The 16,444-nt window shown below is 45.1% G+C and overlaps 2 protein-coding genes across 4 annotated transcripts; one reads left to right on the forward strand and one right to left on the reverse strand.

Moving 5' to 3' along the window:
• Positions 1 to 1,418: 1,418 nt before the first annotated feature.
• Positions 1,419 to 4,237, forward strand: LOC123163851 (elongator complex protein 4). Its single transcript, XM_044581240.1, has 8 exons — positions 1,419 to 1,655; positions 1,984 to 2,237; positions 2,332 to 2,407; positions 2,789 to 2,945; positions 3,104 to 3,182; positions 3,317 to 3,476; positions 3,567 to 3,658; positions 3,757 to 4,237. Exons 1-8 carry the CDS (start codon positions 1,487 to 1,489, stop codon positions 3,922 to 3,924), a joined length of 1,155 nt encoding a protein of 384 aa, XP_044437175.1. The 5' UTR covers positions 1,419 to 1,486; the 3' UTR covers positions 3,925 to 4,237.
• Positions 4,238 to 4,439: 202 nt separating this feature from the next.
• Positions 4,440 to 7,802, reverse strand: LOC123163850 (E3 ubiquitin-protein ligase KEG). 3 transcript variants are annotated; one of them, XM_044581239.1, is made up of 6 exons: positions 7,517 to 7,780; positions 7,137 to 7,248; positions 6,676 to 7,037; positions 6,494 to 6,585; positions 5,729 to 6,202; positions 4,440 to 5,607 (listed from the first exon to the last, which is right to left on the reverse strand). In XM_044581239.1, the coding sequence occupies exons 3-6, from the start codon at positions 7,033 to 7,035 to the stop codon at positions 4,656 to 4,658; spliced, it is 1,878 nt and encodes a 625-aa protein (XP_044437174.1). In that variant the 5' UTR covers positions 7,036 to 7,037; positions 7,137 to 7,248; positions 7,517 to 7,780; the 3' UTR covers positions 4,440 to 4,655. The 3 variants fall into 3 exon arrangements, with proteins under 3 accessions (XP_044437174.1, XP_044437173.1, XP_044437172.1); XM_044581238.1 differs by having other exon boundaries at positions 7,137 to 7,348; XM_044581237.1 differs by lacking the exon at positions 7,137 to 7,248 and having other exon boundaries at positions 7,517 to 7,802.
• Positions 7,803 to 16,444: the final 8,642 nt, after the last annotated feature.

The raw sequence follows: 16,444 nt of genomic DNA on the forward strand, positions 1-16,444 counted from the left end.
ACCCAAAAAAATTTCGAAAATCTTTTTTTACGCGAAAAAACATTTATTTTTCTTTCGCGAGAGTCACGGGTTTTCCTCCGCGGGAGGCACGGTTGTGCTTTAGCGAGAGTCACGTCCGTGCCTTTCGGAAACAAAAAAACGAGTTTTCTGTTTTTTTTTCTTTCGCGAGAGTCACGGTTATGCTTCCGCGAGAGGCACGGTTGTGCTTTCGCGAGAGTCACGGCCGTGCCTCTAGAAAGGGAAAAACAAAACGCGTTTTCTGTTTTTTTTTCTATCATGAGAGTCACGGTTTTGCTTCCGCGAGAGGCACGGTTGTGCTTTCGCGAGAGTCACGGCCGTGCCTCTAGAAAGGGAAAAACAAAACGCGTTTTCTGTTTTTTTTCTATCATGAGAGTCACGGTTTTGCTTCCGCGAGAGGCACGGTTGTGCTTTCGCGAGAGTCACGGCCATGCATCTCGAAAAGAGAAAAAATACGCGTTTTCTGTTTTCTTTTTCTTTCGCGAGAGTCACGGTTTTGCTTCCGCGAGAGGCACGGTTGTGCTTTCGCGAAATTCACGGCCGTGCCTCTCGAAAATGAAAAAAAAACACGTTTTCTATTTTTTTTTCTTTCGCGAGAGTCACAGTTATGCTTTCGTGAGAGGCACGGTTGTGCTTTCGCGAGAGTCACGGCCGTGCCTCTCAGAAAGGGAAAAACAAAACGCGTTTTCTGTTTTTTTTCTTTCGTGAGAGTCACCGTTTTGCTTCCGCAAGAGTCACGACCGTGCATCTCGGAAAGGAAAAAATACCCTTTTTTGTTTTCTTTTTCTTTCACGAGAGTCACGGTTTTGCTTCCGCGAGAGGCACGGTTGTGCTTTCGCGAAAGTCACGGCCGTGCCTCTCGGAAACGAAAAAACGTGTTTTCTTTTTTTTTCTTCCACGAGAGTCACGGATTTGCTTCCACGAGAGGCACGGTTGTGATTTCGTGAGAGGCACGGGTGTGCCTCTTTCGAAAAGGAAAAAAACCCGTGCTCCCGGTTCGATTTTTTCGTGAAAAAAATTCATCAAAACCTATCAACATGGAATCTAGCTTTGAAGATCTCACGCGAGGAATCCAACGGTGAAAACGGTTCGAGATTTGGACGCACGGTTTAAGAGATAAAACGTTTTAAATAAACGAATCTACGAAAAAAAGGAAAACTCCCAGGTTGCGACAAGTGGCGCGCTGCATATGCGTCACTTGTCGCGACCTGAAAAGATGGAGTGCTCTTTACAACGAGTGCTTCTTAATTAGTGATTTCGGCATTTGCAGGTCCACAGCGCCCCTAAACTTTATTATCTCAGCAGTCAGCACCCCAGTTTTCGGCCCATCCACGAAGCCCAGACAACGCCCAAACGGCCCGACGGCGACGGCCCACGTATGCAATGAAAGCGCAGCAGCCCAAGCGGTTCGCTGTTCGCACCAGCAGCCACCTCTCTCTCTCCAGGCCGAGTCGCAGCGCCGCCGCCCATGGCCGCCGCCGCCACCGGAACAGGGGGCCAGACCCTCGGCCGGAGCAGCTTCTCGCGCGCCGCCTCATCGAAGACCGCCTCCTCCTCCTCCTCCCCCACCGCCTCCGGCGTCAAGCTCGGCCCCAACGGCGCCGCCTTCGTCTCCTCCGGCATCCCCGACCTCGACAGTAAGCATGTCCCTGCTCATACCCTCGGTTCAGATCAAGCAAGTATTTTTGATCGAGCTTAGTCTCAAAGAACACCAGGAACCGACTGAGGCCATATCTGTATTTCAAATCTTGCGTTTTGGGTGTGAACTGTCAAGTAGATGCCTAAATTGCCTGCAATATGTATGATGAAAATTGAAAGCTAAGTTCTTGAGGTCAGGAGAAGGAAAGATTATGAACAGGGAGAGAGAATGGTCTGCTATGGAAGAATGGCTATGTGCACTGGCCGATTAGGTGGCTCGGTTGGTGCTCATCAGGCCGTGGTAATTTACCAGCGTTTCTGTCACAGGGATCCTGGGCGGCGGTTTTCTCCTCGGCTCGGTCGTGATGGTCATGGAGGACTCCGACGCGCCGCACCACCTCCTCCTGCTCCGGGCCTTCATGGCGCAGGGCGTCGTGCACAAGCAGCCCCTGCTCTTCGCCGCGCCTATGAAAGAGCCCCGCTCGTTCCTCGGCGCGCTGCCTGCTCCGGTGGCGTCCTCGAAGGAGGATGCCCGGCAGAGGGCGATGGCGGGCGGAGCAGCTGGCGACGGACGGGCAAGCGTATGTCTGTCTCGTGGAAGAAATGTGTTTTGTGGTGAATATGTGTTCTGAACATGTTTCTTTATTGATCTGGATATGTACTGTAATTGTGCAGGATGAGGGTTTGAGGATAGCTTGGCAGTACAGGAAGTACTTTGGGGACGAGAGGAATTCCGGTGCTGAACACAGAGGTGATGTCGAATACTTCCCTTCCATTTGTTTACTTGATGGTTAGTTGTCATAAAGAGCCATTGTCTCTGTCAAAAAGGAAAGTTAGATAATATTCTAGAAAATTTGAAGATGAAAAGAAGTATCACATTGTCAGAGTTGTTGCCGCCTGATGCTAACGGAACAACAGCTATATTTGTGCTACCTGTTATAGTTTTCTTGTATAAGCATCATTTCTAGGGCTGTTATTTAGTTTAAGCTATCGTTACTGTTTTTCGACATACTCCCTCCGTCCCATAATATAAGACGTTTTTTGGCACTACACTAGTGTCAAATAACGTCTTACATTATGGGACAGAGGGAGTATTTTTTTAAAGAGCTGACTTATTTGGCAAATGTTGCAGACAGCAAGCAGGAATTTAGCCATGATTTTGATTTACGGAAGCCCCTGGAACGGCATTTACTTAATGCACAGCATATTGAATGTTTGAGCACTCAAGATGTGGATACTCTCCATGATCTCCAGGATCGCTGTTCTGCTTTCTTATCCAAACATCAAAGGTGAGGTTGATTCCTGGATATATTATTGAGCTTGTTATCACAGAATGATCTGCCTCCAGACGACTATGATTGTTTAATTACCACAAAACTGGAGTTGTATACGATCTGATGCATTTTGCCTTATTGCTTCTGACATATCTCGTGTTTTCTGCATTCAGAAAAGAGGGTGGGAATCTGAGTGCAGGACGTATTGCTATACAGTCACTCTGTGCACCACAGTGTGGATATTTTGGGAAGGCAAGTTTTTACTTGAAATGATGTGTGCTGACTGGTTGATGGCTTGATGCAGCACATTCAAAGTTTGAAGCCAAGTTTTATGCTTCCTCCCTTCCAAATCAATTTTCACATATTAGATTATTTATGCATTGCAGGACTGGGACATGGTCTCGTTTCTCAGATCACTGAAGGCCATGGTGCACTCATCTAACGCGGTTGCCATTATAACATTTCCACACACAGTCCTATCAGATTCTTTCTGCAAGAGATGGCAGCACCTAGCAGACACGCTGCTGTCAATAAAAGCAATCCCAGGCAAGCCTAACACTTCAGAATCTGTTTTCTTGATTGCAACTTCGACTTCTGATCATACATGGCCTGATTGTTCACCCCCTTGATCATTAGATGAGGACAAGGACTTGGCGAAACTCCTCACAGGGTATCAGGATATGGTTGGTTTTCTACATGTTCATAAGGTGGCACAGACCAACAGCCAGGTACCAACCCAAGTCGACATGACATAGGCTCATAGCTGCTGTAAACAAAACTTGTTGTGCCCTTCTGTTTTAACAATGGCATTTACATCGATATGCAGGTTCCTGTGATATTAGAGGCGTCCACATTTTCTCTGAAGCTGCGAAAGAGGAGGTCGCTGGTGCTAGAACGGCTGAATCAGGCCCCGGTGGACGGGTCGAGCGGGCCCTCGTCTGGTGGATCAGGCAGTTGCTCGTCCTCGACGCAAGGCTCGCAGCTCGACTTCTAGTGGGAGTCCTGGAGCTTCCCTTCGAGAATAGAAGGAAGCATCCACTGTTCTTCAGCTTATTATAGGATACTGGAAACAGAAAGTAGCTGAGAAAGGCTCCTAGTTGCTGTGTGTATTTGTTACTGAAAATGCAACTTTTAGAGGTTTTGTTTTGGTTTTGCAATGGAGGCAGCTTAGCCTATCCATTCCCATCTCATGTATCGTTCAGTTTTTGGTGTATACAACTTTCAGCATACATACCTGTATTCTGAAAGGTTTAGATTGTACTACCATGATATATACTGGTGATAACAGATTACCAGGGTTCTGTGTTTCTTAAGATGGTTCTTCTTGTGAAGGTTGGTAAGTTTACAGAAACATGAAGTAGCTGTAAACTACTCCCTCCGTTCCTAAATATAAGTCTTTTTAGAGATTTTCAATATGCATATACATCTGTATGTAGTTCATATTGAAAATCTCTAAAAAAAACTTATATTTAGGAACGGAGGGAGTACCAACTACCAACTAGCCATGCATGAAAAGAGAACCTCATGTAGTTGCATGCTTCTAGAAACATCTAGGAATGATCCTAGAGCAGTTGGGCTCAGGCATGTTGAGTTGCAGAGGCAGATAATTTACAAGGTTTTGGCAAGGTAGAAAATTACAGCCCTAAATATACACAGCACGACTTGTTCAAAGCGTCGCATGATCGAGATATACTTCAGGCTCCGCCGAACATTGCTTTTGCAGTTTTACCCGGAAGGCGCAGGACCGTCCCCGAAAAGCATGTTTGCGACGGGTGGAGGGAGCCATGCCGTGCTGACACTGTTGTGCACTTCTTGCTGCTGAACTTTCTGAGGATCGGCACCCTGATCAGAGACGCTGGCGACCTTTCGACTCCTTGGCCTTGTGATGCTCTTCCCAACAAAGACACCTAGCTTCATAGCAGTAAAGAAACCTATGGCAATGAACAGAGGCCTCACCGCCCAATGGAAGTCCTCGAGGTGCTCATACTTCTTCACAACGCCCTCGCACTTGTCGAAGCTCACCACCTCCACCTCTGAAGGGTCGGCCAAGCAGCTGCACACTTCGCCAAGGCTGAATTTGCCAGGGAAGGTCACAGCAAGGCATCCATTCGAGAGTATCTGTGAAATACGGCCTATGGCGAACACTCCGCCTCTCTTTCGCGGCCATTCAAACCGGGGGCTTGAAGTGTTAGTTCTGAGCCTCACAAATTGTCCCATGCAGTAGGCTTCGGCCATTTGCAGATCTGAATATTCCCCCTTCCACAGGGTGTCCATTCCTATCAAACCAACATACACGGTGCCATTACGGTCAATGCTATGAAGAATTCCGACCTGAGACCGCTTCTTGTCTTCCTCCCTAAGCCTTACCCAGTCTCCGGCAGCGAAACCATAGGTCACCCTCTCCACTGCTGAGGAACGGACCTTCAGAGGGTCATGTATTCCATGGACTCGTACAAGAATGTAGCTATCGCGTTCTCCATCCTCCATGCCAACTATGGTTCCATCAGGGATTTCCATTGTTTCAGGAGTACAAGAGTTTTTAACCTTTCTCGAGCGGACCTTGTCACCAACTTGCAGCTTATCCTTGAAGTGTGACCAATTAGTGTGACTTGGCACTACTGCCCTTGGGTTTTCAGAACTATCCCAGCCATTGTTGTCATAATCCACATCTTTAGCACTGAAGAAATGAAAAAAGAAAACAAATTTAGGGAAGAACCATAGTAAATCACCCATCCAATGGCAGTTTAACCAAATACTGCAAGTTGATAAGGTAGAAGAAGAGAGTTTTAGCATGTTACCTTTCAAATGCTTGTAAGATATCTGACATCAAGGGGCGATCCCGAAAGTCGTACTCAAAGCAGCTAGAAAGGACATTCTCAACCTCTGCAGGTAAATTGTACGGGAATATCGGTTTCTCTTTCTTCAGGACAACCAACTGATAAATCTCGTCTGGTGATTTGCCACGCCAAGGCTGAACGCCACTGAACATCTCAAGAATGCTGCAGGCAAAGCCCCATGAATCTGTCTCGTAACTAATTGGACCTCTGATGTTTGGTTGCCATTGCTCTGGGGCCATGTAATTTGGAGTCCCAAGTCTTTGGATAAGCTCTGGGTTTGGCAGCGACAGCCCAAACAGCAAGGATGGAATCCCAAAATCCCCCAACACAGCATGGTCATGATCATCAAGGAGAAAATTACAAGGCTTGAGATTAAGAACAAATATTCCCCTGGAGTGTAGGTCCAGCACACCACGTGCCAAATCAGCGCCATATCTGCAAGTTATAAGAATTCATAAAAATATGTACTACTCCAAACAGAGCATCATAAGCATTCTCAAAAGTCAACAGGATCATTTGCCTGCACTAAGGTGATAAACTAGATCTGCCAGTTAATCAATCAACACGTTCACTGGTAGAAAGTTGGAAACTGCATGCTTAGGTGACACTTCATCTAAAAAACTGTATATTTGCCTCTGTGGTAAACTGTATTCTTAAGATAAGCCGACGAACATTCAGTATTCAGGACATCAAATATGTTCAAAACTGTGGAGACTTCCACCATACCTTAAAACATCTGACAAAGGGAGCCTTCCACCTTTAAGCCGAGCCATCTTGTCCCCGACGGATCCTTCATAGAACTTCATCACTATGCAAAGCTGAAAATCCATGAAACAAAAATTAAGCCACAACGCCATCTTTCATTCACAGGCGACCCAACAGCAAGGCTATGCCAGACAAAAACATACCCTCCCATTCTGCGTCGAGATGCCATGTAGGAAGCAGACATTGCCCAGGCCCTGGCATTTGCCAAACACCTCGTCGAACCTCGCCGAGAACACCTGCAGCTGGTCGTCCCTGACCGGGTGCAGCATCTTCACGGCGACCTCGTGGTACCGGTCATAATCCTCCGTCCTCTGGTGGTGTGTCGCTATCCACACATCCCCGAAGGGGCCTCTCCCTATCCGGTGCTTCAGATTCAGCACCGCCGGGTCGATCCACGGGCTTATCTGGCTCGGGCCGGAGAAGACCGTCCGGTAGTGATCGGGGTCCTTCTCCAGCAGCATGTACTCGAACGATTCGGTGTCGGTGGGCTGGGAGCCTGCCATCCCTGCAGTCAGAAAATTCACCATTGGTTTCTCAACAACAGGTACAGAGTACAGACTGCAGAATCACCAAAATCTTGTAAGCTGGGAGGTTATATTCTCACTAGTCAACAATAATCTCTTGTTTCTTGGGCGCAGCTCAAGGGAGAACAACTAGAAACAAGATCCCTGCTATGACATTTACGCTCAACTGTAAAACTGGGGGCTTGGTGCAGGCTGCAGGGGATGCGCAAAATTCAGCGCATGCCAGGCGCAGACACAAGCTCAAAAACCGTAAGAATCACTCAACCAATCTCGCACAGGTCAACGGCCTTGCCTGGATCAAGGACAAAATCAAGAATCCGGCCACGGAGAGCAAGAACCGCTCGGCCAATCCGGCGAGAATCACTCAGACAGCCGGCATAAAAGTACAATAATAAAAGGGTAAAGAACCTGCATCAGCGGAGAATCTTGAATCCACAGAAGGAGTAGACGGGGGGCTCACCTGTCGTCTTCTCCGTCTGCCTTTTCCGCTTTTCCCCGCCTCTAATCTGAATCCTAAGTGGTGTCGGCGAATTGGGCTTGCTTGGTCAAGAAAGTACTAAAAAAAGAAACCTATGAATCGGCTGCGGCTGCGGCTGCTGGAGTGATTCCGGAGAGGTGGATTCGAGGAGGCGACATGAGCAGACCTGCACAGGAGGTTGGGTGGTGCGAGGAGGGGAAAGAGGGGGAGGGGGGAGCGTGCTTGGGGAGGAAGAAGAGGGCGGCGGTTGAGCGGTGGAGAGCGGTTTATATGGAAAGGATTTCCTCGGCTCGCCGCCCGTTACCTTTTCCCTTGCTGCCTTCGGTTTTCCTTTTCCTTTTGGTATAATTTTTGCCTTTTTTACGAAACCTAGGGTTTTTTTAGGAGAAATACTTTTTTTTGCATGGCATGGATTAGGGGAAATACTTCCGATCTATTCATCAACTGTCAATATGGTATAATTTTTGCCTTTTTAGTGAAACTTAGGTTTGATTGTATTTATACTGGTTGAATAATTCCTTTTAAGTGATTTTGAATGAACGGACTTATATGAGAGTTTGCAACATATATAGTCCCTCGGTTCCTCTGTAAAGTGTGTATGGTTCAACCACATATATCATTTTCCTGCACGTTCGCCTTCGTCTCCTTTGTACATAACCTCCCCCTACCACCCTCACCCCCACCGCCGGTTGAATCCTGGCTGCTTGCTCGTTTGCCATTGCCTCTTTTTCAATCCTCACCTCCTCCGTCCATTGCCTCATGATTGCTTCCACGACGCCACCTCGAGCACCCCCCCCCCCCCCCAAACGGTCTCTTCGAAGAAAAAATGGCCGCGTTGCGCGAGGTGAGTAGCTCGGTGATGTAGATTTCTATCGGGATTTTTAGAGGAAGAGGAGGTGATTCGTCTGATAGGGGACAAAGCCAAGAGAATAAAGAACGAAAGTGTGGAGACTGGGCATGTTCAATGGGGTTAGTTTCATCCATATTGACTTTTTTGTGTGAGAAATTTCTAATATATTTATCTTCAGTCATGGCAGTACAAAGAACACCAGAGGTAATAAAAATTACAACCAGGTCTGTGGACCACCTTGTCGCCGTCATCGCTCTCCCGCCAGAGTCGGGCAAACCTTGTTGTACTAAACATTTGGGGAAGTTGTCTTGCTAAGACCCCATAGAACCAACACATTAGAGAGCAACCATCACCAATGAAGAAAGTCATATATCGGAAGGATCAAGCCTGTAAACACCCAAACGAAGATGAACGAAGACCATATCCATCAAAGACTAGAACTGACTGAATCCCTTGAGATCCAACAGAGACACACCTCCACACGCCCTCCGACAAAGTTAGACGCACCATCGAGATGGGAGAGAACATGTGAGACACTATTCCTACTAAGGGGCATTATTACATGTGGTACAACCGCACAAGATATGTTTGGAGGGAGCACATGGAGGAATGCGGGTGGTTTATTGTCTTATATTTTGAATAAAGAGAACAATATGAATTGTGTCCACTTTTAAAATTGTTCTTCATTTTCTTAATATGTTCTATATAGGTTTGTGTAAAATTCCTTGAATTTTTTTGAAAGTGAACGACAGTGGGAGAGGCTCCCACTGACTTTTGTATTACTCACAAAGGATCAGTTACATAGTTGTTACAACAAGGGATTTAAACGGTCCCCCGGCCGTGTGGGCTAGTGTAGCTACAGCACTAATGTCCCAAGTTTACAATGTAACTAGACAGGAAAGGATGAAGTTCCTCTCTGCAGTTATGGATCAGTAGCTCTAAGAGATTTTTGAATCTAGCCAACCATGACCCGAATGAGTGCTGTATCCCTCTGAAATGTTGATTGTTTCTCTCCATCCATAAACTCCAAGCAGCCAACAGAAAAATGTCCATGAAGAGAGGCTGTCGCCAGGTCTCTCTGCCCCCATGCAGCAGTGCTATTCTACTGCCTCTGATCGGCCAGGTCAATCCAGCCTTACTCCAGCACTGTTGACTAAAGGGGCATAAGAAGAACAAGTGTTCAACGGTTTCCTCGGGGGGGCTTTGACAGAACATGCAGGAACAATTGTTCCCCGTGACAGCAAAGTGTCTACGTTTAAGCATATTTCTGGTATTCAATCGATCCACCAGAAGCAACCACCCAAACATTTTAAACTTGATCGGGCTCTTGGCCTTCCAAAGCCAGCGAAAAGCCTCATCAGCCACGATCTCCTTGTAACAATGATCATAGAATTTTTTTCGAAGAGAAGCGCCCGAGCGTGCATTTCCAGGTGTCATGGCGGCCATCGGCCACACACACATGCATCGAGGCCTGCTGGATTTGTCTGACCTCCTCCCTTGCCTAGGTCGAGAGGGGTAAGCTAAAGATCGTGGCCGGATCAGTGGCAATGAGAACCCTAGCAACGGAAACATCCTCATTCAGGCAGAAGGAGAAAGCCCGCGGGTACACTTCCATGATTGGAGCATCATCGTCGCCTTCAAGCCAGACATCTTTCCAGAACAGAGAGCTAGAACCATCGCCTGGGATGACCCTGGTGATCCCACGAAAGACCCCATTGAGCTGCATTACATCTTTCCACCAGAAAGAACCAACGGCGTCAGTTGCATGAGGGATTTTGTTTCTGTAATACGCGCTCCAAATCAGCTCCACCCAGGGGACATCCTCATGGTTATAGAATTTCCTTGAAATTTTGAACCATTGATTTTCCCCGTCTGTCTAGAACACCACGGACGTCATGAGTGAGTAGATGTGCTTGGACTCCAAGAGCAATTATAGGAAATAACATGCCTTGCCTTCTCTAGGTATCCAAAGTGACAGGGGTGGCCCCATGAAAAATATCCAGCAGGGCCACAAAATTTGACCAGGGCACTGGTACCGTAAATTCCAACACCTAGAACGTTTTCACCTATTTTTTTACGGAGATGTTAACTGGCAATTGTCAGCCAGGGGGGATTTTACACCGAACGTCATATAGGATTGCTGGAATAGGTGACTATTGGGGAACGTAGTAATTTAAAAAAAATCCTACGCACACGCAAGATCATGGTGATGCATAGCAACGAGAGGGGAGAGTGTTGTCCATGTACCCTCGTAGACCGAAAGCGGAAGCGTTAGCACAACGCGGTTGATGTAGTCGTACATCTTCACGATCCGACCGATCCAAGTACCGAACGTACGGCACCTCTGAGTTCAGCACACGTTCAGCTCGATGACGTCCCGCGAACTCCGATCCAGCAGAGCTTCATGGGAGAGTTCCGACAGCACGACGGCGTGGTGACGGTGATGATGTTGCTACCGATGCAGGGCTTCGCCTAAGCACCGCTACGATGTGACCGAGGTGGAATATGGTGGAGGGGGCCACCGCACACGGCTAAGAGATCAATTGTTGTGTCTATGGGGTGCCCCCTTGCCCCCGTATATAAAGGAGCAAGGGAGAGGCCGGCCCTAGAGGGGGCGCGCCAAGTGTGGGGAGTCCTACTAGGACTCCCAAGTCCTAGTAGGATTCCCCTTTCCTTTCCGGAGTAGGAGAGAAGGAAAGAGGGGGAGAGGGAGAAGGAAAAGGGGGCTGCACCCCTTGTCCAATTCGGACCAGGGGGGGGCGCCTCCTTCCTTCTGGCCTCTCTCCTCTATTCCCATATGGCCCAATAAGGCCCAATACTTCTCCCGGTGAATCCCCGTAACTCCCCAGTACTCCGAAAATACCCGAATCACTCGGAACCTTTCCGATGTCCGAATATAGTCGTCCGATATATCGATCTTTACGTCTCGACCATTTCGAGACTCCTCGTCATGTCCCCGATCTCATCCGGGACTCCGAACTACCTTCGGTACATAAAATCACATAACTCATAATACAAATCGTCATCGAACTTTAAGCGTGCAGACCCTACGGGTTCGAGAACTATGTAGACATGACCGAGACACGTCTCCGGTCAATAACCACTAGCGGAACCTGGATGCTCATATTGGCTCCCACATATTCTACGAAGATCTTTATCGGTCAAACCGCATAACAACATACGTTGTTCCCTTTGTCATCGGTATGTTACTTGTCCGAGAATCGATCGTCAGTATCTCAATACCTAATTCAATCTTGTTACCGGCAAGTCTCTTTACTCGCCGTAATACATCATCCCGCAACTAACTCATTAGTTATAATGCTTGCAAAGCTTATAGTGATGTGCATTACCGAGTGGGCCCAGAGATACCTCTCCGACAATCGGAGTGACAAATTCTAATCTCGAAATACGCCAACCCAACAAGTACCTTCGAAGACACCTGTAGAGCACATTTATAATCACCCAGTTACGTTGTGACGTTTGGTAGCACACAAAGTGTTCCTCCGGTAAACGGGAGTTGCATAATCTCATAGTCATAGGAACATGTATAAGTCATGAAGAAAGCAATAGCAACATACTAAACGATCATGCTAAGCTAACGGAATGAGTCAAGTCAATCACATCATTCTCCTAATGATGTGATCCTGTTAATCAAATGACAACTCATGTCTATGGCTAGGAAACATAACCATCTTTAATTAACGAGCTAGTCAAGTAGAGGCATACTAGTGACACTCTGTTTGTCTATGTATTCACACATGTATCATGTTTCCGGTTAATACAATTCTAGCATGAATAATAAACATTTATCATGATATAAGGAAATAAATAATAACTTTATTATTGCCTCTAGGGCATATTTCCTTCAGTCTCCCACTTGCACTAGAGTCAATAATCTAGTTCACATCGCCATGTGATTTAACATCAATAGTTCACATCTTTATGTGGTTAACACCCATAGTTCACATCGATATGTGACCAACACCCGAAGGGTTTACTAGAGTCAGTAATCTAGTTCACGTCGCTATGTGATTAACACCCAAAGAGTACTAAGGTGTGATCATGTTTTGCTTGTGAGATAATTTTAGTCAACGGGTCTGTTGTATTCAGATCCATAAGTATTTTGCAAATTTCTATGTCTATAACGCTCTACACGGAGCTACTCTAGCTAATAGCTCCCACTTTCAATATGTATCCAGATTGAGACTTAGAGTCATCTGGATCAGTGTCAAAACTTGTATCGATGTAACCCTTTACGACAAACCTTTTGTCACTTCCATAATCGAGAAACATATCCTTATTCCACTAAGGATAATTTTGACCGCTGTCTAGTGATCTACTCCTAGATCACTATTGTACTCCCTTGCCAAACTCAGTGGTAGGGTATACAATAGATCTGGTACACAGCATGGCATACTTTATAGAACCTATGGCTGAGGCATAGGGAATGACTTTCATTCTCTTTCTATTTTCTGCCTTGGTCGAGCTTTGAGTCTTACTCAATTTCACACCTTGTAACACATGCAAGAACTCTTTCTTTGACTGTTCCATTTTGAACTATTTCAAAATCTTGTCAAGGTATGTACTCATTAAAAAAACTTATCAAGCGTCTTGATCTATCTCTATAGATCTTAATGCTCAATATGTAAGCAGCTTCACCGAGGTCTTTCTTTGAAAAACTCCTTTCAAATACTCCTTTATGCTTTCCAGAAAATTCTACATTATTTTCGATCAACAATATGTCATTCATATATATTTATCAGAAATGCTGTAGTGCTCCCACTCACTTTCTTGTAAATACAGGCTTCACCACAAGTCTGTATAAAACTATATGCTTTGATCAACTCATCAAAGCGTATATTCTAACTCCAAGATGCTTGCACCAGTCCATAGATGGATCGCTGGAGCTTGCACATTTTGTTAGCACCTTTAGGATTGACAAAACCTTATGGTTGCATCATATACAACTCTTCTTTAAGAAATCCATTAAGGAATGTAGTTTTGACATCCATTTGCCAGATTTCATAAAATGTGGCAATTTGCTAACATGATTCGGACAGACTTAAGCATCGCTATGAGTGAGAAAATCTCATCATAGTCAACACCTTGAACTTTGTCAAAAAACCTTTTTTTCGACAAGTCTAGCTTTGTAGATAGTAACACTACTATCAGCGTCTGTCTTCCTCTTGAAGATCCATTTATTTTCTATGGCTTGACGATCATCGGGCAAGTCAACCAAAGTCCACACTTTGTTCTCATACATGGATCCCATGTCAGATTTCATGGCCTCAAGCCATTTTTGCGGAATTGGGCTCATCATCGCTTCCTCATAGTTCGTAGGTTCGTCATGGTCAAGTAACATGACCTCCAGAACAGGATTACCATACCACTGGTGCGGATCTCACTCCGGTTTACCTACGAGGTTCGGTAGTAACTTTATCTGAAGTTACATGATCATCATCATTAGCTTCCTCACTAGTTCGTGTAGTAGTCACAGGAACAGATTTCTGTAATGAACTACTTTTCAATAAGGGAGCAGGTACAATTACATCATCAAGTTCTACTTTCCTCCCACTCACTTCTTTTGAGAGAAACTTCTTCTCCAGAAAGGATCCATTCTTAGCAACGAATAACTTGCCTTAGTATCTGTGATAGAAGGTGTACCCAACTGTCTCCTTTGGGTATCTTATGAAGACACATTTCTCCGATTTGGGTTTGAGCTTATCAGGATGAAACTTTTTCTTATAAGCATCGCAACCCCAAACTTTAAGAAACGACGACTTTGGTTTCTTGCCAAACCACAGTACATACGGTGTTGTCTCAACGGATTTAGATGGTGCCCTATTTAACGTGAATGCAGCTGTCTCTAATGCATAACCCAAAAATGATAGCGGTAAATCAGTAAGAGACATCATAGATCGCACCACATCTAGTAAAGTACGATTACGACGTTCGGACACACCATTACGCTGTGGTGTTCTGGGTGGCGTGAGTTGCGAAACTATTCCGCATTGTTTCAAATGAAGACCAAACTCGTAACTCAAATATTCTTCTCCACGATCAGATCGTAGAAACTTTATTTTCTTGTTACGATGATTTTCCACTTCACTCTGAAATTATATGAACTTTTCAAATGTTTCAGACTTCTGTTTCATTAAGTAGATATACCCATATCTGCTCAAATCATCTATGAAGGTCAGAGAATAATGATACCCGCTGCGAGCCTCAATATCCATCGGACCACATACATCTGCATGTATGATTTCCAACAAATCTGTTGCTTGCTCCATTGTTCCGAAGAACGGCGTTTTAGTCATCTTCCCAAGAGGCATGGTTCACAAGCATCAAGTGATTCATAATCAACTGATTCCAAAAGCCCATCAGCATGGAGTTTCTTCATGCGCTTTACACCAATATGACCTAAACGGCAGTGCCACAAATAAGTTGCACTATCATTATTAACTTTGCATCTTTTTGGCTTCAATATTATGAATATGTGTATCACTACGATCGAGATCCAACAAACCATTTTCGTTGGTGTGTATGACCATAGAAGGTTCTATTCATGTAAACAGAACAACAATTGTTCTCTAACTTAAATGAATAACCGTATTGCAATAAACATGATCAAATCATATTTATGCTCAACGCAAACACCAAATAACACTTATTTAGGTTCAACACTAATCCCGAAAGTATAGGGAGTGTGCGATGATGATCCATATCAATCTTGGAACCACTTCCAACACACATCGTCACTTCACCCTTAACTAGTCTCTGTTCATTCTATAACTCCTGTTTCGAGTTACTAATTTTTAGTAACCGAACAAGTATCAAATACCCAGGGGCTACTATAAACACTAGTAAGGTACACATCAATAACATGTATATCAAATATAGCTTGTTCACTTTGCCATCCTTCTTATCCGCCAAATACTTGGGGTGGTTCCGCTTCTAGTGACCAGTCCCTTTGGAGTAGAAGCACTTAGTCTCAGGCTTAGGTCCAGACTTGGGCTTCTTCACTTGAGCAGCAACTTGCTTGCCATTCTTTTTGAAGTTCCCCTTCTTCCCTTTGCCCTTTCTCTTGAAACTAGTGGTCTTGTCAACCATCAACACTTGATGTTTTTCTTGATTTCTACCTTCGCCGATTTAGCATCGCGAAGAGCTTGGGAATTGTTTTCGTCATCCCTTGCATATTATACTTCATCACGAAGTTCTACTAACTTGGTGATGGTGACTAGAGAATTCTATCAATCACTATTTTATCTGGAAGATTAACTCCCACTTGATTCAAGCGATTGTAGTACCCAGACAATCTGAGCACATGCTCACTGCTTGAGTTATTCTCCTCCATCTTTTAGCTATAGAACTTGTTGGAGACTTCATATCTCTCAACTCCGATATTTGCTTGAAATATTAACTTCAACTCCTGGAACATCTCATATGGTCCATGACGTTCAAAACGTCTTCGAAGTCCCGATTCTAAGCCGTTAAGCATGGTGCACTAAACTATCAAGTCGTCATCATATCGAGCTAGCCAAACGTTTATAACGTCTGCATCTGCTCCTGCAATAGGTCTGTCACCTAGCGGTGCATCAAGGACATAATTCTTCTGTGCAGCAATGAGGATAATCCTCAGATCACGGATCCAATCCGCATCATTGCTACTAACATCTTTCAACTCAGTTTTCTCTAGGAACATATCAAAATAAAACAGGGGAGCTAAACGCGAGCTATTGATCTACAACATAGATATGCAAATACTATCAGGACTAAGTTCATGATAAATTAAAGTTCAATTAATCATATTACTCAAGAACTCCCACTTAGATAGACATCCCTCTAATCATCTAAGTGATCACGTGATCCAAATCAACTAAACCATGTTCGATCATCACGTGAGATGGAGTAGTTTTCAATGGTGAACATCACTATGTTGATCATATCTACTATATGATTCACGCTCGACCTTTCGGTCTCTAGTGTTTCGAGGCCATATCTGCATATGCTAGGCTCGTCAAGTTTAACCTGAGTATTCCGCGTGTGCAACTGTTTTGCAC

Source organism: Triticum aestivum, chromosome 7D, assembly GCF_018294505.1.
Source record: "Triticum aestivum cultivar Chinese Spring chromosome 7D, IWGSC CS RefSeq v2.1, whole genome shotgun sequence".
Taxonomy (NCBI): Eukaryota; Viridiplantae; Streptophyta; class Magnoliopsida; order Poales; family Poaceae; genus Triticum; species Triticum aestivum.